Here is a 23036-nt window from a genome sequence, read left to right as displayed (position 1 = left end):
AAGTATGACTTATTCACCATTTATGACAAAAACACTCACTTTCCTAAAGTAAACTACACAACCTGAGCTGCAGTTCCAAACAAAGTAATAAATATATATAATAAGCAGAATCTATAACTAGCTATTCTGTAGTTCTGTGTAATGGGTAATTTTAAGAAGGCTTTATGTATGCCTTTTTTTCTTTTTCTTGTTTTTTTTTTTCTTTTTTTTTTTGTGTGTATATTTTGAATGGATTCATAAAATCATGGAATCGTTTGGGTTGGAATGGGCCTTAATGATCTTCTACTTCTAACCCCTCTCACTGGGGCAGGGACACCTTCTGCTCAATGCCCCATCCAGCCTGGCCTGGAACACTTCCAGATGTAGGGAATCTTACTATTTGAGCAACCTGTGCCAGTGCCTTACCATTCTCACTGGGAAGCATTTCTTCCTTGTAGCTAATCTAAGCCTACTTTCCTTCAGTTGAAAGCCTTTTCCCCTTGTCCTGTTGTTGGCTCTTTTTCTATTCCTTAGATAAAAATAAACAAATGGCGCACATGAAAATTTGGACTTCTCTAAAAGCTGATTTAAATCATCCATTCTGGGATTAAAAAAAGTATATCAAAAAAAAGAACCCCCAAAGTTGCTCTAAACTAGAAATTATTCAGTACCACTCTAAACTGGAGATACAGCAATCATTTTGGATGGCTTGGGTGTAAATAGCTAGACCATGGGACCTGGCAGAATTAATCCATATGCAATGTAAATTACTTCATGTCTTCTGGAAAAACCTCTGTAACTGTCCCCTTGATCATCTGAAATACCTATTGTCACATTAACTGTCCCAAGCCCAAATGATAGTTGTGCAAAGTGAGAGTCCAATTGTCAGGAGCTTACCGGGGACTGATGGTATATCCCACAGTTTAGTCCATCAGCCTGTCCAGACGAAATTTGATGTTTGCAAAATTGCGGCTGGGCCATACTGAGCAGAGTGTTCATCTGTCTTATGTGAGAAGTGTTTGCCAAAAGTGAAATAAGTTGCATTCAAGCAAGTGCATTCAGAAAGTGTTTACTGGCAAATATCAGCACGGCTTCATTAATAGAGAGATTACGTTCTTAGAGTACACAGTAATTTACAACAGTGAAGTTAACCCAGTAGGAAAAATGCACTGATAATTCAGTGTGAAAGTGTGCAAGCAGCTCTGCATTATATCTTGTCTAAAGATAAGTTATATAGTGTGTGATTTCATCGGTACAGGTACATGTCATCTCTGAAATGGTATTATCCAAAGTATTCAACTTTATACTAGCAGGAAGGCTCAACACCCATGGCAGATACCTGAACACTCTGACACACTGACAGTGCTCGTGCTACCTACAGGTATCAACTCACCCCAACAGAGATGATTCACTCAGAATTGTCAATTTTCAAAATATCTTCAGCACATTTTTGCTAATCACAGCACAAAATATGATTTTCTGCTTCTGGTCATTGTGTAAACACACAATACATGTATAGACTGCCTTCCCAAAGAACAAAATGAACAGGAGAGAGAGTAAAAGGAAAAACAGAATGAAAAAGTGAAGTCAAGAGAGTGGTGGCAAAATACACTGCTATCCATTCCATGCTCTTTGAGAAAGGAAGTTATCTATACATAGTCAGGTATTTATAAAATGGGGAAAAGAAGAGGGAGGAAGGGGCAGGGGAACAGCAACTATGGTGTGAAGCCAGATGAAGGCTTTAGAGGAAGGAAGGACTGGAGTAGAAAGCCCATCAAGACAGAATGATGTGGGCAGTGGAAGATCACTGTGTTCAGAGATTAATTTCCCAGCTTTTCCATTCCTGTTCCAATCAGTTGGTTGTCACCTCCTCCAGGACCACACAAGCAATCACCAGAACTCAGCTAGGTCCAGGTATTCCAGAATACAGATTTATTTTAAAGTGTTTAGACCTGGGGAAGAGTTTGAAGATGTGTTCCAAGGGTATCCTGAATTAAAAAGAACCAATTGAAATTGCTTTTGACGGCATTACTTTGTACCTGAATTACAATGACATTTGATTTATGCTTATTTTACAGGTTTGAAAAAAATGCACTCTAGTTAGATAAAATGAATTGAGCCCCATGTTTAGCACACGTTTAATTTGCATTAGGCAGTCACATTTGATAGTAATAAAAGTTTTGAAATCATATTAAAATACTGACAACTGTGGGAAAATATTAACATAGCTAGGGGTGGGAGTTTTTTGTTTTAATAATTTCTTTGGTCTGCTTTAAGTTTGTGGACAAAATGTACATAGTGATACATAGTGAAATGTATGTTCAGTCTTGTCACTTGACAAGTGATGATCCCTTGGGGTAAACAGCAGGGTTTCTCAGTTGCTGGGAATCCCAGCTGTCTTTTGGGATTCCATCTGTGTGCACATTTCCCCCCCCCCCGCTTTTTTTTGTGTTTGCAACATTTAAAAGGCTTTGGTTTGACCACAACCTCTTCAACTGTTACCAATATTTTTCTTCTACTATCACCAAAAAAGATAGTGGGAAGTAGATACTTCTTTTCTTCATCACTAGTTTCATGGCCCATCACAAGTAACAATTTGTGCAGATCTACAGATTCTTGAACACTCCTCTGAAATCCTGGATCCCACAAGGTTGTAAAGTAGCAACTGAAACAGTTATTTCATGCTGTCTGAAGATTTAGGTGAAATTAACTTCATACATTATGTTGGTATCGGGTTTTTCAAAGTTTGTTGGTTTGAGGTTTTTTTTTAACCACAAGGACTAAGGATTGCAAAATTTCTTTTGCATTTAGTTCCAGTTTCAAGATCTCCCCTGCAGACATTGTGGGGGCTGTGAAATCTGAAATGCTGGTGCAATTGTAAGATTCCAGAGTGAATGTTTCTAGCTGGAGACTGTCATGTCTTTGCTTTAATTAGTGATGTTGTCATCAGCATGGAACCACAGCACTGAAAACCTCCTGACATCTCCAGTGCTGTATTAGTGAAAAGGAGTTGCCTCTTCATGTCTAGCAAAGAAAGCTGTGGCACTGTGAAGTGCTGCCACGGGCCTTGACTGGCAGGTGTTCCAGAAAAGCCCTTGAGATAAATATTCTTCCAAGACTGAATCCTCCTCAGAAAAAGATAAGAGTTTTCAGGGAAGCTACAGGAGGTGAAAGACAGTCCAGCTGATTGCAGACAAATGAACAACAAAATGGGGATCTCTGTCCATTGGGCTGCTTGGATGGGATTGTCTTACAGCTTCATGAACTTGTAATCAGTTATAAGGTAAAAAAATGCATTTAGACAGTCAGTGTGAGAGGTGATTAAATGGAGTTACCACTCTTCTTATTATTCAAAAACATCTTAAAACAAATATTAATTAATCAAGGGTAGTCTGAGACCTATACAGATATCTGTTATTGCACTGTCCAGAATGACCCTTAGGAGCCTTTCCCAACTGAATTGAGTTGATGAGCTTACAAAGTTTGCTGAATTGAGTATGGTGATCATCAAATGTGAACTTAACCTCTCAAGAGGGGATGTTCTGCAGTTTCAGCATGTCAGCCTTGTGATGATCCAATTGAATTTAAATTGAATTTCAAAGAAGAAACTTCTGTCAGTGTATTAACTGGTGTTTTGCTAGCCCAGACTCATATCTGAAGACACCTGAGATATGTTTACAGCTCTACTCCCAGTACACTCTTGGTTTTAATGGACTATATAAACTAACTCTGCCAAGGGGGCATTGGAACTTTCTCCAAGGTCATGAAGATTGTCATATTCTGGTAATACTCTGTATCCTTCATGGGAACCCAGGCTCTTTGAAAGATTTAGGAAGAAAATGTATTTGCAGGAATCAAAATACGGTATGTAAGAAACAAAGCCTTTGAGTATCAGTACATCTTAAATAATGTTGATCACTTCTTGGAACACCATGCCTGGGACAAGATGGTCATGTCACAGTGACTTACTGAACATGAGCTCAGTAGCACAGCTTCTGAAGAAACTGCTAGCACTGATCAGGCATTTGACATCAGAATTTCATAGATTTCAAACAACCTTGATCATGCTGTATTTTTCTTCAGCGTGGGGGTTTCCTCAAGTTTCTGCCAGGCCACACACATCATATGTTAGAAATCTTTGCAGGGAAGAGCCCATCTAATGTTACTTGTCAGCACTGATTCCATTTAGCAAGAGTGCAAAACTATTTTCGGCTTGCTGTGATGGCTATTTTTATCTCCATTAACCTCTTGACTGAATATAAACATTTATTGAGGGTTACCTCTCTTGTTTGTCCAGTTGCTTCAAAGGTTAGTGAAAAGTGGATGCCTGCCTGACCTCTTTTATCCTCATTAGCTAATTCTAATTGTTCCCTGAGAGATCACAGTTTTGACCCTGCTTGTCCTTGTCAAATTTGTCTAGTTATGGCATGAAAACATTAGCAGAAATTGCATTTTCAGGGAAACATTGCTCAAGTGTAGAATGTACAGTTACCTAGTGTAGAGCAGTGAACAATAGTGTGGGTCTATAATGTGCCCTCGTTTGAAAAATGTGAGGTAATTACTGTATGGCCCCATCTTACAGACACCCATGTTAGCAGATCCCCGTGATTGTACTAGGGCAGCAGGGAGAGTGTTTTGTAAGCTTTTGTGTAGCAGTTCTTTTGGAGGGAGAAATAAAATTATGTTTGGTTTTTGAAGTCTTATATGTAAACAGCTGCAATATGGTTGCTTCTGTATCAAGAAAACTTTTTCCATGTGTGTAAAAAGGTACATTTCTTAAGCTAGAGATATTCTTGCTAGTACTTTAAAAAAACCCAAACAAAAGAGTGTAAAGTAGGTAACACCTACCACCACTGTTTTGGGAATGACCAACTCAATTTTGCAGTATGACAGATAAATCTTATGAATTACAGGATGATTTTCATAGACCTCTCTGAGAGCATGAACATGAACACTCAAGTAGGATGATGTCCCAAAGGTAAAAGAGCTGTCATGAAGAACATGTTGTCCTGCCAAGACTTTCTCCGTGCCAAGCCAAGAAAGCCCTTTTTCGTGTTCCTTGGTGGTTCTCAGCTGCAGTTGTGCCATTGAGACAAAGGACCTGGCAGGTCGCAATTGGGTATCTCAAGCAGACAGGTTCTGCGCTTCAGAGGTTGTAACCAGTGCCTTAAATTCCACAGGCACTTAGTGCAAATTAAAAAGCACTGGTGTAATGTGCTCAAAGCACGATATCCTGCTTTAGAAGCGGGTTGCCGCATTCTGCACCCGCTTCAGCTTTCAAATGGATTTAAAATGTAGCCTCAGGTATAGCGCATTGCAGTAGTCTAATCTTGAGGTGATAAAGGCATGACTGATTTAACCATAGCTTCTTGTTATCTTGGACTGGGGTCTTTTCATTTTAACCATTTTAAGGAAATGGCCTTTCCTGAATCAGCAGGCTTGCTTCAGTTCTTACTATGTAATAAGGCACAACAAGAGCAAGCCTCTCTCAGTGGTGAACACCTATGAATGTGTAAACCTCACAGGATGCCAGACCCCAAGAACTGCTGCCGTGGTCCTGACCTGCCTTACAGCTCACACAGTATGACTGTAAGGTTCATCAAAGGGAAGCCACTGCTGGTATCCCTCAGTGGAGCTGCCAAGCTTTACAAGCAGCTGGGGTCTTGTGAAGTTTTGCTTTCATATTAAAATAAGTTTATTTACATATCTGTGCAGCTTGGGAGCAGAGCTATGGGAGAATGGGAAATTCTTTTGAGGTGTCCACCAATTCTTCTGGGCTAGCAGAGCTGTGAGATGAAACACCCTGTACCTCCTCCAGCCTATCTCTAGTGTTTATAGACCACTTACAGCTGCAGAGCTGATTACAAGTTCAGCTGCCAAGCTGACCTGGAAGCTAATTTAGTGATAACCATGGAGTTCTTTAAGTTCCAAAAAAACCCTGTAAATGGGAAATGGCAAAGCAGACACACATGCTGACTGCTGGTGCTCAGTCCACCTGCTGCCCCTGCTGCTTCATCTCAGAAGGGATGAGGCCTGGGCCCCTCTCCTTGTCTGGAGAAAACTGGGGCAGTGGCCTGGGACTAAGCCTACCACTTACTAAAGGAGAAATTAATCTCCATGAGAAAGTCAAACGGTATCTCTGTATCTCATTCTTCCTCAGCAGTATGTGGTTAAGTATAATCCTTTCCCAGGACATATTATTTGTCCTGTCTATGTAGATAAACTATTGCCCAGCACAAGAAGATCCTGATATTATTTGAGGCTTTTTGATACCACCTTAATGCAGATAATACTCTTAGAGATGGAAGAGACACAATGAAATGTCAAACGTCTGGAAAGAAGTAAACCAGAAATAGGAATTAGATCTTGTGAAAATTAAATAGATGATCCCTTCTGCGCTTAAAAGATAGAATTTTGGTTTGTTCTGTTTTTTAGCTTGGCCTCCAACTTTGGAAAAAAAACCTGAAACCTTTTTTTGAATGTCTTAATAATTTGTGGTGTACTTGGAAAAGTCTCCTACCTGGATACTATTTCACTGTCTTTTGATTGCACTTGGGATTACCAGAGACTGAAAGCACATATAAGCACAAAAACATGTTAAAGGCTTGACTGAAATGGCACTTGGAGAAATGCAGCAAGTACTGGAGAGTGTCCTGATCCTCCTCTTCGTTATTGCTATGCAGCCATAGTTGCCAACATTCTTGCTACAGCTTGTATTCAATTTGGGTATGATTCTCAGCTGTGTGAGGAAAGCCACTCTAAATTGTTTCTGTGGCATCCTTAGTACTGTTTTGGAGTAAATTGCCGTAAAGTTCAGAGTTTTCTGTGATAGAAGATAGAGGGGTTAGTTTGATTACCTTTCATCTGATCTGTTGCATCTCTTTTTCAGTTCTTCCCTTGTTTGCCATTTTTTTCTATGTAGCCCATATGTATATGCTTTACACTGATTTAATAACTGTCAATATCAGGCTTCTTGATAATTTACATAGAAATTTAACTGAATTTAAAAAAATAAAATTGTTTTGCTTACTGGTCAATTATTAATTAGAATTTAAATTAAGAATACTAGTGCATGCAGTTGGGCTGACTCTTTTAATACTCTATATAAGCAAAACATACTTTCTGCAACTTCCCATGGAGAAAGCAGCATTAGGAGTTGAGACATTGCATGTCTTTTGTTTCAGTGTTTTTACACTAAATAGGTATATTTTTTTCTAGATGTTACCTTCCTTTTTCCTAATTTCATTCATAATTTCTATTTGTTTTTTTTTTCCAATACATAGGGAAGATGAATATTGTCATGGAGTGCTTATAGAAGTGTGATTTATGTGCAAACATCTATATGAAAAATGTAAAATCTAAAATGAAAATAAGTAAGATGCAGTGTACTTGATAAAACAGTATTGCAGTCTAAACAGATAAAAAACCCACAAAAATATGAAGACCTGTTACATTTAATCTTTTTCTATCATCTTTATTAATATATTAATGTAATTATAGTAAATATATAATATTTAAGGTTATTGATTTATCTTATATAACTAAAATATTTTAAGCAATATCTTATTTTGAATAAATATTTTCAGGTACCTTTTATGAATGTAATATGTTCTGTGGTAACTGTTTTTATTCTTCACTGCATTCCTAGAATACTTACCAATAATAAATGTTGGCAAAGCGTCTGGAATGTCCATGAAAATCGGATTTTTTGTATCTTAATTTTTTTTATTTTGGTCAGTAATACAGAATATTGCAATAAAAAATAGGTTGAGACAACTAGAGAATTATTGATGGAGCATAAGAATAATTAAATTATCTTACAAAATGTTGGAATGTCTTGGACAGAATTAAATCCCAGAAAAAATAATTTAAAGTTATGTTGTGACTGTTTTACTTTGTACTCTCTTTTGTGGTTTTGCTCTTGATACAGAGGAGAAGAGCTGTCTATGATAAAAGTCTAAGTGCCACATACTGACAAACTCAGAATTACCCACAGGATTTTTGCCATTTTATTAGTAAAAGGAGTTAAGTTTTAATAAATTTCAGGTCTCTGCCTTATTGCCTCAAGTAAAAAATCCCTAAGTATAGAGTCCATAATACAGACAGGAGATGGTAAATTGCCTGCATGCCTTTCAGGTGTGATGATGTCATGCTTTACTTTTAAGTCTTTGATTGTATTAATACAACTTGTTTTGTAGTCTTTTTGCAGTGAGTCATTAACATTGTAACTATCTCAGGCATAATAAAATCACACATCAGCACATGGCAAAGGGGAGAAAAAATTTCATTCTCCATTCAGAACAATTTCCTATGATAATTCAAATGTTACCCAGGACAGATCTTTGAAATGGATACCAATTCTTTAAATTCTTTCCTGTCTGTTTCAGGAAATAGTGAGATCCCATTGATAATGAGGCACAATGTATCTAAAGTTCACTTCTAAACACTTGGCTCTTTGCTGTGAAAGTCATCTGCATTCCCTTTATAATTCTCAGCCACCAGAGATCCGTCTAATCTTGGAGATCTGATCCAATATCATTCGGAAAATCCTTGATAATAGTTTCACCATTCAATCAATGAAAGAACTAAAGCTTCCTGCTTGTATCTTCTTTAAAAAAAATCCTGAGGCAGGGGAATAAGACTTTGGCTTATGGGTTTCGAGATTTTGTTGTTTGCAAATAAAATGATTATTACCATTATTATTCAAGTTCTTAATCAAGGTGAACAAATGGCATCTGTTTGTTATCATCCTTCCTACAGAAGACAAAGGCTTCAGTCCCTATGGTACTGACTGCTGGCCCCAAGTGGCTGCTGGATGTGACTTGGCAAGGTGTAGAAGACAACAAAAACAACTGCATTGTGTACAGCAAAGGTAAACACAAACTGATTTTTTTTCTTTACTTTCTTGTGAAGGCTACTGAGATAAATATGTACCTGTTGCATACTTGTTTAATATATGAATTTATAAAATAATTCTAAGTCTCCCCTTAATGTCAGGTTTTGTTCCCATTTTTCTTCCATGTTCCGGTTTCACCTTTTTTTTCTTTTAGTGATACAAAAACCCACATGGTACCTGTAGTTTATTAAATGCTTTATAAACACTGAAGGACATCAGCTGGCATAAAACATACTATCCATTTCTTTCTGAGAGTTAGTGCTCTGGGAGACATCAGTGAAACCTATACACTTTGAATAGGTGAATTCTTTTTGACATTTTTGTTTGGGCATACTGGATATCATTTCTCTATTTTACATTACATTGTAGTTTACTAGCTGAAATCCAGTTTCATAAGAATGAGAATTTGATTGGGCTATGAAAAGACTTTATGTCATCATGGTAGCATAAGAAAAATGGAACTGCATTTCAGGGTTGTTGCCTCTGACATTCCAGTCTCTGTGTAGCAGCATGATGTGATGATGCTTCACTGGAGTGTATTTGTGAGTGGTAATGGATGTCACTTGTGTCTTACGTGAATTTTCAGATTTGTTCAAGTCAGTACAAGTTCTTACAAGGCTGCCTGCCAAAGATGCTTTATCTAACCCACCAGATCTAAGAGCTCCTTTGGTTCAAGGTTTTTGTCTTGCATCTTGAAACGGAAAAAAGAGCCTTGGGTTCAGTCCATAGCACCATGGACTATGCAGCACTCTGATGCAGTCACTGTAAAAGCTTTCTAAATGCAGCTACAGAATATGTTTAAAAGAGATTACAATATGTTTAAAAGAGAAACAAAACGCCCCTAGAATACATGGAATAAAAATAACTTAGTGTAGCTGTGTTTGGCATTTACCCTACAGATCAGGTTGCAAAACTATGACTTTTCTTCCTTGTATTTCAATCGCTAATCTCAGCACTTTGTGAATACTTTAGAACATGCACTGTTCTTGTTTAATTTCTTTTAGGTTTTATTTCTAACCAAACAGACCTACTGAGATCAAAGATTTGTTTGCTGAGGCAACCTAGTGACCATTTCAGCATACAAGCATCCAGGCAAATAAGCACCCATATCAATATATTAACATACAAAAACACTAATCATAACATCAAAGACTCCTAAAAACTTACTAGAAACAATTACAACTTGTTCCTATAATCATTGCAATTTATACACTTATAAGAGGATTGCCTTTAAACTGCCACAAGCCTTTGAAAGTTGAAACGCTGAAAACAGGGAATTTGCATGTTAAAAATGAGTCGCACACCAGGGTCTTATAAATTCTTTCTATTATAATTACAGAATGTCAACACATTCATTCTACAACCTGAAACACCTGCAGTACTAGAGAACTGGGCTCAGATCTAAAAAGGGTTGAGCTGCCCTCCCTTCACAGCTTGCTGATTGCAGCCCAAGTGGAAGAAGCAGCAAAGTATCAAACACACTGAAGCTTTTTGCATGAATCCAGAGCTGCATTCATAATGCATAATACTCATAATATTGAATACACACAGACAAACTTTTCTGCAAAAACTTCTTAATATAATGGGAACCTGCTTTCACTCTAAAACATAGCTCCTACAAATTCCCATAGGATGATGTCTTATCAAGTATGATATTATTTCTGTAGTTATAATAATACTTAGCACGTATTTACCAGTTGGATTTCCATCTTCAAAGTATTTTACAAGCATTAACTAATTCATTAGACAGTTTTGGTCCTGTCTGATTTATTCTATTGAAATATAACTTTTTTTTTTTTTCAAATAGTAAGGACTTGTTTCAGTTTCATGCAATCTGATTACCCCAAAATTTTGGTATTTTCATTTAAAGGTGATAGATTTTGTTTCACTGATCGTGCTGGTTATTTTTGTACTTGGTTAACAAGGTATGATGAGTCAGTTGAACAGTACTCAAGGTGAATTCTAGCATCTCTACCACAGATGCGTTGTATGAGGATAAATTTGAGGATAAATACGTGTTAAAAACCTGCTGCTTCACTAAACTAATGCAGGAAGTAAGTTGTAAATATGCTTTGCTTTCACTGTGTTCTGTTTCTCTCTGTGCTCTGAGGTGGCTGCTCTGTTGGTCATTAAGCATCTACCCTTGCCTTAAGCTCTGTTGGGATTTTTGTACTAGAAAGATTAATTGGCTTGGATCACAAAACAATGTCAAATAGAAGATGGTAAAATAAATAAATAGAATGATGTTTCTCCCTTCAATTTGTATCTCATCATTCCAGATTACATTTCTTTGATTTGTGTTAGCTTTCTGTCTCCTATAGTGCCATTACTTCTAATGAAACGGTGTCAGCTGGCACGTAGCTGTAATTTGATGTTATGTTGTAGTTGCATGTGTATAATTTTGTTAGTTTGCTTAGCAATACGTTGTTATTTCTGAAGGCAATTAGCTGAACAAATGTGTGGAATTGTCCATGTAGCAGATTTAGTCACCTGGGAGCTGTTTTCCATGCTAAACTCAGGATGAGATGAGTGGAGTAAATTGGCACATTTCTGAGACGAAGATAAGTTTAGAATTGGCTAACAGTACATAGTATTGGTTGATCAGCTGCTGACTCAGAAGCACATGCCATATTTCCTTTTAGCTCATTACAGAGATATCTTTGAGAGCAGAATTTTCCCCAGATCCTTCAGGAGAACGTAGGAACGTCAGCTTGATTTCCAGTTCACTAGAGGCTAGGAGCACTGTTGTCACCCACATATTGCACACAGAATAATCGCAGGGATAGGAGCCTAGAGTGTAGGTTCTACTGAAGGAGAATTTAAGCCTGGCTAAGTCCCTATTTGCCTTCAATGCTCTCTTTCTCTGCATAAAATACTTCATATTTTCCCTAGGCAAACAAACAAAGCATATGACTGCATATATATGTGCATATTTATTTATTTGTTATGATGCACACAAATAGGATTATATTTATAAATTATTACAGTGCAATCACAAGTCATCTCCTATACAAATCTTTAGATAAAGAAAACATTTCTTTATAATCACACATCAGAGTACATCCAAAGTGAATAGTTATGGAATAAATATTCAGTACTTGAAATAAGTGCTACTCTAATTATTCAGTTTAATCTAGGATCACTATCTGTATTTTTTATAGCTACATTTCCCCAATACTAGGACAAGTTAGAAAAGAGAAAAGCAGTTCATTAGGGATAGTTAATTATTATCCCATTTTACAAATTCTGATACAAGTTGGATACTCATGGCACATGCCATTATTCCATTCCCTTTTCTTAAAGGAAACTTTTACTACCGTAATTACATTCAAAAGGAATGCTGTTTTTGTTTTAATATTTATCGTAAAATTCTCTCTTGTTTCAAAAATGGACTTCCAGAAAGTCTATTCAGTAATTTATGTCCTAGAAACTGAGATTTAAGAGACAGATTTTATGAATTACAGCTTATTTAGAAATAGATGAGAAAAGAAAAGAAAAGAAAAGAAAAGAAAAGAAAAGAAAAGAAAAGAAAAGAAAAGAAAAGAAAAGAAAAGAAAAGAAAAGAAAAGAAAAGAAAAGAAAAGAAAAGAAAAGAAAAGAAAAGAAAAGAAAAGAAAAGAAAAGAAAAGAAAGAAAAAAGCTTCCATATAATTCAAGCAAGTTTCAGTGGTAGGAAGTATTAATGCATGAACTGTATCATCATTGCTACATTGTGTACTTTTAGAAGCATTTTTGCATAACGGAGTTGTGCACCAGAGCTGGAAAATCTCTAAGACCACAGTTAAGAGTCTCCCCACAAGCTAGGAGGGGGCTGGGATATTTATTTATTGCAAATCTTTCACTGGAACAGCAAGGATTTTAAAAAATAAATTATGACTGACCAGAATAGAAACAGTGTAAAAACCACAGTTGCACAGACTAAAAGCCATGCTCATGAACAGACATTTTTCTAGATATTATTTAAGCCATTTATGTGAAATGTATGGATACCGTATGTTTAGTGGCATTGTTAAAACAGGGTGTCTGTACAAATATTTAGCTGTGAGAATTATAAAATCATAAGGCGATTAAGTTAGCTAGTTGTGAAATTCCAATATTGCTTTTTAAATGACTTCAGGATATAGGAGGTGCTAAGGTTATTATCTGTTATCAGGAATACAGCGGAATTGTACGACTGGATAATAACTAAACAACTGACACAATGTAAAATTACATTATCAGTGTGTTAAAACAAAATTGCGCCCTAAAGGAGTCTACATGCCAGCTCAGAGCTGCAGTGTAATTATGCTTAACTCTGATAATTAAAATACAACGGAGATCAACAGAATCATTTTCATTAAGAAAATTATTAATGATGGTGGTATAACAGTAATTGATTGCAGAGCACCACAGGATAACTCTGTGCAGGAAAGCCAACATGTGTAACGCGTGTCTGGGCTGGTCGGGTTGCGTTGCGTCCCACTGAGCACGCTGCCGGCCAGGTGGCAGCCGTGGGGCACGGCTCCTGCTGCAAATCCTAATTTAGGGAATGATGGCTTTGCAGGCTGCCCCTTGGAGGGACAGGGATGGGTGCTGGTGCCCGGGATGATGGCATGGGGTCGGCTATGGCTGCCAAAAGGGAGGTGGCTGCAGGCACTGACTCGCATATGTTTAAGCCAGCCGTCATCTCAGTTTGTGTGAGGCAGTGTTTGGTTTTGCATTTCCATTAGTGATTTACTGGTGTTATTTCCTCCTCTGCCGGGCCTCACCGAGTAGTTTATGCCCCTCGTTATTTCTGAGGGGATGCGGGAGGAGGAAGAGCCGTCCTTGCCCCAGCACGGTTGCACAGGCACTGCGTGACATCTCCATAAGTGATTCCACAGGGTTCTCCTGTTAACTGTGCTGGTGGTGCGGACACAGGATGCCGAGTGCCATAAAAAGCCTCCATCTCTCCGTAAGTGAAATCACAGTCAGTGCCCACTGAGCGACTATAACAAAATCCTTGCTAGGGAGGATGTTGCCTAAGGGTGAGATCCGAGAATTGTCATTTTCTTTGGTGAACAAAAAAATGGGGAGTGGGGGGAGGGAATTTCGGGGGAGTGCTGCTCCACGCAGCTAAGGAATAGGTCCTTGCTCAAACAGATGTGGCTTTTGAAAGCTGCCCAAAAAAGTCTATTCTCCAATCACAATAGAGAAGAAGCCTGCTAGGGTGGATTTACAGAATTATATTAGTTAAAATGACAGCTGCCCACGTTGAAATTGTGTCATGTAGTTAATTTATTAATAGAAGCTTGGGGAAAGGCAGCACAGAGGAGAGGGCAGGGCAGAAGTCAGGGCTGGAGGCAGAGGGCTGTGCTCGACCCTTCTGGGGCTTCCACTGGCTGCTGAGCCCCATAAAGTCAGTAAACACATAACTGGTTGCTTATTTCACTGATACTGGGGCGGCTTATTTAGCTGATGTATGTGCCATGTACTGAAAATACAAACATTGTAAAAGGGTTACACAAAACCACTAGGAAAAATTGAAGGCAGTTTTTAATTAATTTTGCTAATTTAAAGTAAACATTCTAATTTTTAACATAGAGGAAAAGTCAATTGTTGCAACAGAAGGATACTTAAATTTTTGGTGACGAGATTATTTTTCTTGATTGTTCTGTGAGATCCTTGATACCATGTTTTCCCCAGCAAGAGAGTTTTCAGCTAGCACATTTTTTTTCCCCTACAACTTCAGGCAATGTAATGGTAAATTGCACCACAGACATACAGCGTCAGGGACCCTAATGAGACAGAGGTCAAATGTCATAAGAAGTTTAAACACTGCTGCATTAGAATATGAGTATAATTTGGTTTGGGTCAGAAAACAAGTTGTTTAGTAGGCCAAAGGTTAACTTGGGGCATATATTTTAGATTGCAAGGGGCTTTTTTCCACTTGCTATTAAAAAGCATATTGAGTAAATTTACTAAGTCTGTTCCACCTGGACAGTCAGAAAACTGCAGCATCTGCTGTCCTACAGGATGCCTCCATTAGCTATACAATGTGCTGAAGCCTTTGGTGGTGCTGAAGGTTTTTTTCCTTCTTTGAATTCACTGACAAAAAAAATCTGAGTTTTTAACAGAACACATGTCACATCTTAATATCAAAGGTCTGTGGAAGAGCTTGTTTTGGATTTCATTTGAAAAATTGAAGGAGAATGCAATGAAAAATTGCAAGGAGAAGTATAATATATGTGCATAATGCTTACATAGAATAATATAGAAGCATTATGCATATATATTATTATAGAATAATATATCTGCATTCACAATCATTGGAAGAAAATGTGGGTACAGACATAAGGGCATGACTGGTAAGTGGATGTTGGGCTCCCTGTTTGGTTTTGCAGAGTTGTTGAGAAAGTGGGATGCCAAATGTCATTGTTATGAGTGAAAGTATTGCAAATCGGTCTTGGTAGTTTCGTTGCTGGACACAGAAGGAGAAAATATTTTCCCTCCATCACTAGTGGTTCTTATGGCTTGTTGATGGCAGTCACAGTGCTGTGGACTTCAGACACTATTCAGCTTCAAAGAACTCACAGAGCAGGACTGTACTTCTTCCTCATTTTATTTTTACCTTTGTAAATAGATCCAGTGAGGTATTTTCTGCTTTAGGGAGTTAGAGTTCAGGGCCTTGTATATTTTATTAATATCAACAATTAAAAAGTTATTTTATGCAGCTTTATGGATATGCATATAATAGCACACTATATATTATAACATGCCCTTTAAATTCTAAGCATATAGATAATAAAGGGAAGATGACAAGAAATACCAGAGTACTAAATTTCCACTTCTAATATGAAAATGCTTTTGTTCATTATTAGTGCATTTCATTTACGTAGCAGCCAAATTATATGAGTTGTTCTTATATGTATACGATTTGGGTCTTTTCTCTTATGTTCTTACCACTTACTGTGTAGGGTATTTCATAGTTCAAACTTGGAATTATTTTTCATTTGAGGAGATGAGGAAATAGGAGAATACTGACATGATTTGCATGGAATTATGTATTTTGCACTGAAGCTATAAAAAGCTGTAAACTGAGTATAAAACACACCCATGACAGCATGTTCAGGATGGAAAAGAAGCCCAGTCTGCACTTCACACCATGACCGTATGAAAAGAAACATTACTTCATACACTGAGACCACTGGCAACAATAAATGCAAGCAGAGTGCAGAGATTTTTTTTTTCAATGCATATATTTCTCCCTCATTTTTCTAAGTAAATTGCAGTAGAATCAGTCATTTAGAATTTTTTTAAGAAAAATGTTGTCATTATTTTCAGGATATGAAATATAGGCTGAATGTGTCTTATTTTTAATTATTTTTTTACCCATTATGCTCAGTAACTATTGAGGACTGCAATAACCTTGTGACTCCTGGGGCTCATGGTACCATTACCTCTGTCATCTTCCCTACAAAGCAAGAGGGAAGAAAAAGCCCCAAATTTGCTGAGCCACACATTTCAAGTTGTCGACAGCCCCATCCACAAGAAAACAGAAGAAAATATATATGCACTCTGTCCTGTCAAAAGGCTTTCACCTTATCTTGAGAGACTGTCAGGGCAGGAACATCATGGAATGGACAGGAGTCTATTAAATTAATAAGCTGCTGGATGGTGTCTGGAGAGTTATGATGCTCCATAAATCCAGTTTGATCATGGTGGACAAGGTTTAAATCTGCAGCCTCCTAATACACATCCAGGTCCTGGATTGGATTTTAAGTTTTGTGCTGGAGACACAGAGATAGTCCTGTAGCTTGTGAATTAAGATTTATCATTTTTTCATACTTTTTTTTTTCCCCTTTACTTCCTGACAAAAATGAAAACACCTTAGGGATCCTGGCAAATGTTACAGCTTGAAATGAAAGAGCTCTTGTCAAGGTGAAACCATGACCTAGAAGCCTAATAGCAAACCTGGGTCATTCACTGCAGGCAGCTCCATTGGTGCTGAGTATAAAATGTCTGTATGTGAGGAGACAGGGCTGGATTAATCTGCAGCCTGTTTTATAGTGAATCCCATTAAATACTTCTACTGTGTATTTGATGCAAGACAAACTAATGGTGTACCATGTAAAAGGAAAAGCTGAAAAATGTTGAAATACATTCTTCCCCCGTTCAGGTGGTTGTGTGTGTAATGGAGAGTGAGGTGTGAGAATTCTATGTCCCTTATTTCAAAATGGATTAAGCCTGGTGCTAATAAGAGAAGACCCTTCTGCAACATTCAAGGCACCAAGCTCCCAGCAAAAGCAGTGCGATGTGCAGCTGTGATTTCCAAGTGGGTAGTGGAGCTGGGCTGCCTGGAATGCAGCATTAAAATCATGTTGGATGTGTTTAGTCTTCAGCAGCTTACAAGCAAGGCCATTATTAGGGCACAATGGGTGGAATTTAAGTGTTTCTTGGCCATTTAACTGACTGCAAGCCACTGATTTATTATTAGGTCCCTAAGCTCCTATTGCTCTTACTCTGGGGACTGCAGTAGGTGATTACTGTGCTTGCCTGCACAGGCAATGGCAGAGACAGCAGTTCTCTCTTCTCAAACTCTGTAGCCATGTTTTGGATCCTGACTAATTCATTTATTGATGATACTTAGACTCTGTGTTAAAGCAATTTGTGTTCATTTTTGTTCTCATTGTTACTTTAGGAGCTAAAGGAGGCTTCCTGACATTAGAGAAGTCTAAAACCATTGTATATGTTAAAGGAAATGGATAGCTTGTGTTGCAATACTGGGGACACTGAGATTTGTTTTATGCTCAGGAAAATGGATTCAGAGACAAAAGCAATTGAAAAAAAAGCTCTTCTGGAGTGTAGGTTTCCTAAAACAGAAAATGGGATCAAGATATAACCTTCAGTCATCCATACATTGATCTCCCTCCACCATCTTTCAGGAATTGCTTAAGAGCTGTAGCTAGAGATCATGTGTGACTGACTCCTGACCTCTCTGTTGATCCTGGGGATCAATGTGTGCACTCTCTGATCCAAAGATCAATATCAGCATTTCTCTCCTCCCGTGGTGTTCCAGCGCTGCTCACCAGGGTAGGCAGAGGCCACAAGGAGCAGGGCTGCCCAGCAGGGCACTGTGGTGCTGAGGCCAGCACTGCAGACCACGTCTGTTTTTCCTGGTGCAATGGAGATCGCACCCTGTTCTTTGAGGCAGGTTATGAAGTGGGTGTAGTGAAGTGGGGAGAAGGAAGACTGAAGGTTTTGGGAAGAACTCCAGCATGGCAGAAAATACAGGAGTCCCTCACTGCAGGTCTCCTTGCACTTGAGGCAGGATGTTCCTGATGCTTACAGGTGCCCCTCTTCTCACCAGGGCTGGGGCATCCCTCAGTCTTCCCAACTGCAGGAAGTGTGGAGAAGCTGCAACCTGCTTCAATATGTTTTTAATTTGTAGGGAATGAGTTCGTGTTACTACAGACACGGAGAGAACTTAGCAGCCTTTTAAAATGTAATTTCAGTGTTAAAAAAACATGGGAAAAATTGCTGTTTCAGATTTGGTTTTTTTCTTTCTTGTTTCAGTTTCATTCTGTCAGGGCATATGGGGCAATGTGGTGCTGACAACCAAAAATCCATGCTAGAGCATGCTCAAATTATGACATTTGAAGCAAGCTGTGATGTTGAAGCAGATTTAGTAGAGATGTTCTGTAACTGTGTGGTGATGCACATGACTGAATTGGTTAGTGGCATCCAGAACCAAGGCTTGTTTCTGGAGCAGAAATTCCTTGTAAGATAATTTCCTGTGATAATATCATAATGTGTAGGCATATATACTTGCATACATGCATACAAATATATATATTAACAGAAATCAAAACCTCAGGCCTCAGTTAAACATCTCAGCCTGTATTTAACTCAAGCTGCAGAAGTTTCTGCAATCTCTTCCTATAGTTGCAATGTATACTTCTGCATGGGTGGCTCCATCTATTCTAAATAATTATACCAGCACAGGTTATTAGTCATTAGGAGGAAATATTATTTGAAAATTACTTTAGAAGATAGAATAAGGCCTAGCAATGTTAGGCCTTAAGAAAGTAACTATTATTAGCTTTATAAGTTACAGAAGAATGTTAGTTTTGCAATAAAATGATGAAAGTAGAAGACAACATAGGGAAAAATATGCAATATATGGAGTGCAAACCAATGTAGAAAGAATGTTGAAAAGTTAAATGGCATTAGAAACACTAGAATAGACATTTATTCTGATGTATCAGATTAAGTAACCATTGTAACTTTTTATTTAAAAAAAACAAAATGCAGCTAGATAACACATACAGGGCAGTGCACTAGTTATTCAAGATCTGTAAAAATGAAAGGCCATGTTTAAGAAAACTGGGGTTAAGAATCATGGGGTTAACAGGAATTGACTATATATGAATCATAGAACCATGAAATGGCCTGGGTTTGAAGGAGCTTAAATATCATCTAGTTCTAATTATTCTTCTATGGATAGGGACGTCTTTCACTAGACCAGGTTGCTTAGAGCTCCATCCAGCCTGGCCTTAAACATTTCCAGTGACTGGGCATCAACAACTTCTCTGGGTAACCTGTTCCAGTGTCTCACCACCCTCATAGTAGAGAATTCTTTCCTAATATCTAGTCTAAACCTACTCTCTTTCAGTTTGAAGACATTCCTCTTTGTCTGTCGCTTCATGCTTTGTCAAAAGTCCTTCTCCATCCTCCTTTCATGTACTGGAAAGCCACAGTTAGGTCATCCAAAAGGCTTCTCTTCTCCAGGTTGAACAAATGGAATTCTCTTGGCCTTTCCTCATGAGAGATGTGCTCCTTCCCTCTAATCTTGGTGGCCTCCTCTGGACTCACTCCAACAGGTCCATGTCCTTTCTGTGCTCGGGACCCCAGAGCTGGATGCAGCACTCTGGCTGGGCTCTCATCACAGGAGAGTGAAGGGACAGAATCGCCTCCTTTGATCTTCCCACACTGCTTTTGATGCAGCCCAGGGCTTGTTTGGCTCTCTGGACTGTGAGTGACCATTGCTGGATCTTTTCCAGCCTCTCATCCACCAGCATCCCCAAGTCCTTCTCAGCAGGGCTGCTCTTGATCTGTCCATCCCCCAGCCTGTGTTGATACCTGGAGTTACTCTGACTTAGGTGCAGCACCTTGTATTTGATCTTGTTAAACCTCATGAGATTCCCATGGGCTAATTCTTGATCTTGTCCAAATCCCTCTGTATGTATCCCATCCTTCAGGTGTGTCACCCACAGGTGTGTCAGCTTGGTGTCTTCTGCAGATCTGCTGAGGATGCACTTGATCCTTTTGTCTGTGTCCTTAACAAAGATATTAAATAGCACTGGTCCCAGTCAGGATCCCTGAGCAACACCAGTTTTCTCTGATGTCCATCAGGTCTTTGAGATGTTAACCACTGTCCTCTGGATGTGACTGTCCAACCATATTCTTGTCCATCTAGAAGATCATCCATCAAATCCATCCCTCTCCAGTTTAGAAAGCAGGATGGTGTGGAGGACCATGCCAGAGGCTTTACAGAAGTCCAGAACATTACATCTGTTGGTCTTCCTTTGTCCACTGATGCAGTCATTGCATCACAGATTGGTCAGCCAAGACCTGCCCTTGGTGAAGCCGTGCCAACTTCAACTGAAAACTAAGATGAAGTAATGTTGTTGGTCTTTAGCTGAAACAAATGTTCAGACACGTAGAAATGGAAGCTCCTGAGATGTAGGGGAGATAGCATTGGTTTTGGCCAGATAAAACACTTACTGACATGATAAGATGGGCAATTGAACTTCAAGTGTGAGATGAAACAGAAATGTTTTACACTAGGAAATGAGAAGGGTGGCATCAAGTGATCACTATGCATCTTCTATTAATAATCTGTTCTTTTAAATGTGAACAGGCTCACTTTTATGGTGACTGCACGTGCATTTTAATGGATTTAAATTATGTGAGGTTTAAATGCATTTTCAAGTTACAATTAAATGAAAATTTAAAATAAGACTGACAGATTGCTAAGGCTAAGCCAGTTCTATGATTAAGGTTCAATTAAATTATATTTATCATGGGAGCAAATGAAGTATAAAATCACAAACAATGATATTTTTCAGTGGCTTACTTTGGTGGAAAGAGTAGTCTGAAGTATGACTTTGAGACTTTTATCTTTCATTCCCTCCTAAAGTAGAAATTAATTAGGGCTAAACAAGCATTGGCTGTGGGTTCAGAACCCCATCCTGAGTCTTTCGTGGACCAGTGGTCCAGGAGCAATTTACTGTTTGTGATGCAAAGTATTACGTATTTTATTTGGATTTAACTAGCTAAGTTAGGGAGAAAGTTGAAATTTTATTAGTTGTTTAAGGAATTAACTGTTTTTGTCGCTTTCATGCGAGCCACTTCTGGTCCTTTGCACTTTCTCAACAGATCTGCTGAGACTGATTTTTTAAATATGGTTCTTTTTCTTTCCATGTACTTTCTATGTAAATCCCTAAATATAAGAAGCTCTGCAGTGAGTCAAGAGAATGCTGTGTTTGTACATGCCAGCTATTTCTTAGTTTTATCCAGTGTACCATAACAAGTGAAGCACGACAGTTTTCTAGCTTGCCACAGTATGAACTTCAGCTTCATGTAGGTGTGGAACTGGTGCTCTATGTTTTGATATATTTCCTAATATTTGTTGTTTATTTGTTCTTCCTTTTTCCTACAGAACTATGAGTAAAAGGAATTATATTCTGCATTGTCTTTTATTGTTTTGATCTTAATTTTATAATCGAGGAAAAGTGGATTAACTTTGGACATTGAGCAGCTTGAATGTTTTGATATCTTTAAAAAACTAACTACAGCATCTTAAAAGTTGTTCTTTCAAAATGCCATTTCTCTCCTTTTTAAAAGAGTGGTGGTAAGCAGGAAAAAAATAATTTTGGATCAATTACACCTAAAAAAGCTCTATAATATATTCAGCTAGAAGATTCTAAAAAAGTGATGAGCTGATACATGACCTTCTTCTCTTTGAGAACATATGAACACATTCAGGAAAGTGAAGCATGATTCTAGTGCTGGTGTGTCCCTAATTATTGCAAAGCCTAAACAGTTGAAAGTTGAGTATTCAAAGGGCTAATTGTACAGAGAAGATTCAGTTCCTGAGTAAAAGACATCTCCAAAAGCACCCGTAGGGAAGTTTTTCCTTAAAAAAACCCATATTTTTAAATGGGATTCTTCTCAGGTGTTAAACTGATACACAGATCTGAGTTGGTCTTCAGGCTGAAGATATTGAAGAAAATTCTTGAGTTCAGGACTGCTATCTTTTGGTGTTAGTTTTGTATGGCTGGACCATGTCCTATGTCTCCTCTCTTGGATTTTGATGCTACAGAGGAATCAATAGAAGCTGATTAGCAGAGGTTTTTCTTTGAGCACTTTGGAGTGACAGTGCCCCATTAATATCCAGAAGCATTCTTTCTTTTTACTTAGTTTCTTTACCTTCTTTCTTTCTAGAGAAAAGTTGAGTCAATTTGCTTTTGAAGTTTGCAGATTCCAGTCACGAATATTGTTAATTAATTTGTAAGTATTATTATTAATAATGTTGGATACTGGAGGAAAAGAGAGATCCTGGAGTTTTTAACACTAAATCTGAATCTATTTTGTCTTTTGGAAATGGCCCAAACAAATTTTAGCTCTATGCTACAAATCAAACACCTGATTTATCAAACTGTATTACTTTCATAGTAGCAACTTGTCAGATCCTGGTAAAAGGTTGCCTCTGATTCATGTTTCAATGAGTTAATTTGCTTTAGCCCCACAGAATTAGCTAAATTTGTATAGCATTGCTATTGCTGTTATTTATTTCCATGTGGCAAGTGTCATGACAATGGGTTAATATTTGCTAAGTGAAGGAGTTTTGTAGAGTAATACTGTAAGTAAAGGACACAAAAAGAAAAAAACTCTGAGGAACAAAAAATTTACTTGAGAATCATTCTTACTTTCCTATAATATTGTGAAAGAAAACTTTGAGTTTTAAACACAGTATTCTTGTATAGTTGCTATATTATTTTCTTTATCCTGACATAAATGTTCTTTCTGTGGAAAATAGACTTCTTTCATGGCCCTAAACCAGTTAGGCTATGTCCTTAACATAGGGAACAGCTGTTAATGTTTCAGTATATTTAAAATATTTTCAGTATATAGCCTT

At 37.9% G+C, this 23036-nt stretch overlaps 1 protein-coding gene across 2 annotated transcripts in view; it reads left to right on the top strand.

Annotated features, from left to right (window-relative positions):
- The window catches only part of ZFPM2 (zinc finger protein, FOG family member 2), a 307789-nt gene that overhangs the window by 187825 nt on the left and 96928 nt on the right, over positions 1-23036 (top strand). For both annotated transcript variants that reach the window (XM_064706332.1, XM_064706331.1), the window contains one exon: positions 8740-8851. In XM_064706332.1, coding sequence (XP_064562402.1) covers positions 8740-8851 — 112 coding nt within the window. The remainder of the gene's footprint in view (positions 1-8739; positions 8852-23036) is intronic.

This window comes from Zonotrichia leucophrys, chromosome 2 (genome assembly GCF_028769735.1).
Source record: "Zonotrichia leucophrys gambelii isolate GWCS_2022_RI chromosome 2, RI_Zleu_2.0, whole genome shotgun sequence".
Lineage (NCBI taxonomy): Eukaryota > Metazoa > Chordata > Aves > Passeriformes > Passerellidae > Zonotrichia > Zonotrichia leucophrys.
Note: the sequence above shows the minus strand (reverse complement) of the source record. Positions and strands in the feature narration are given on the sequence as shown.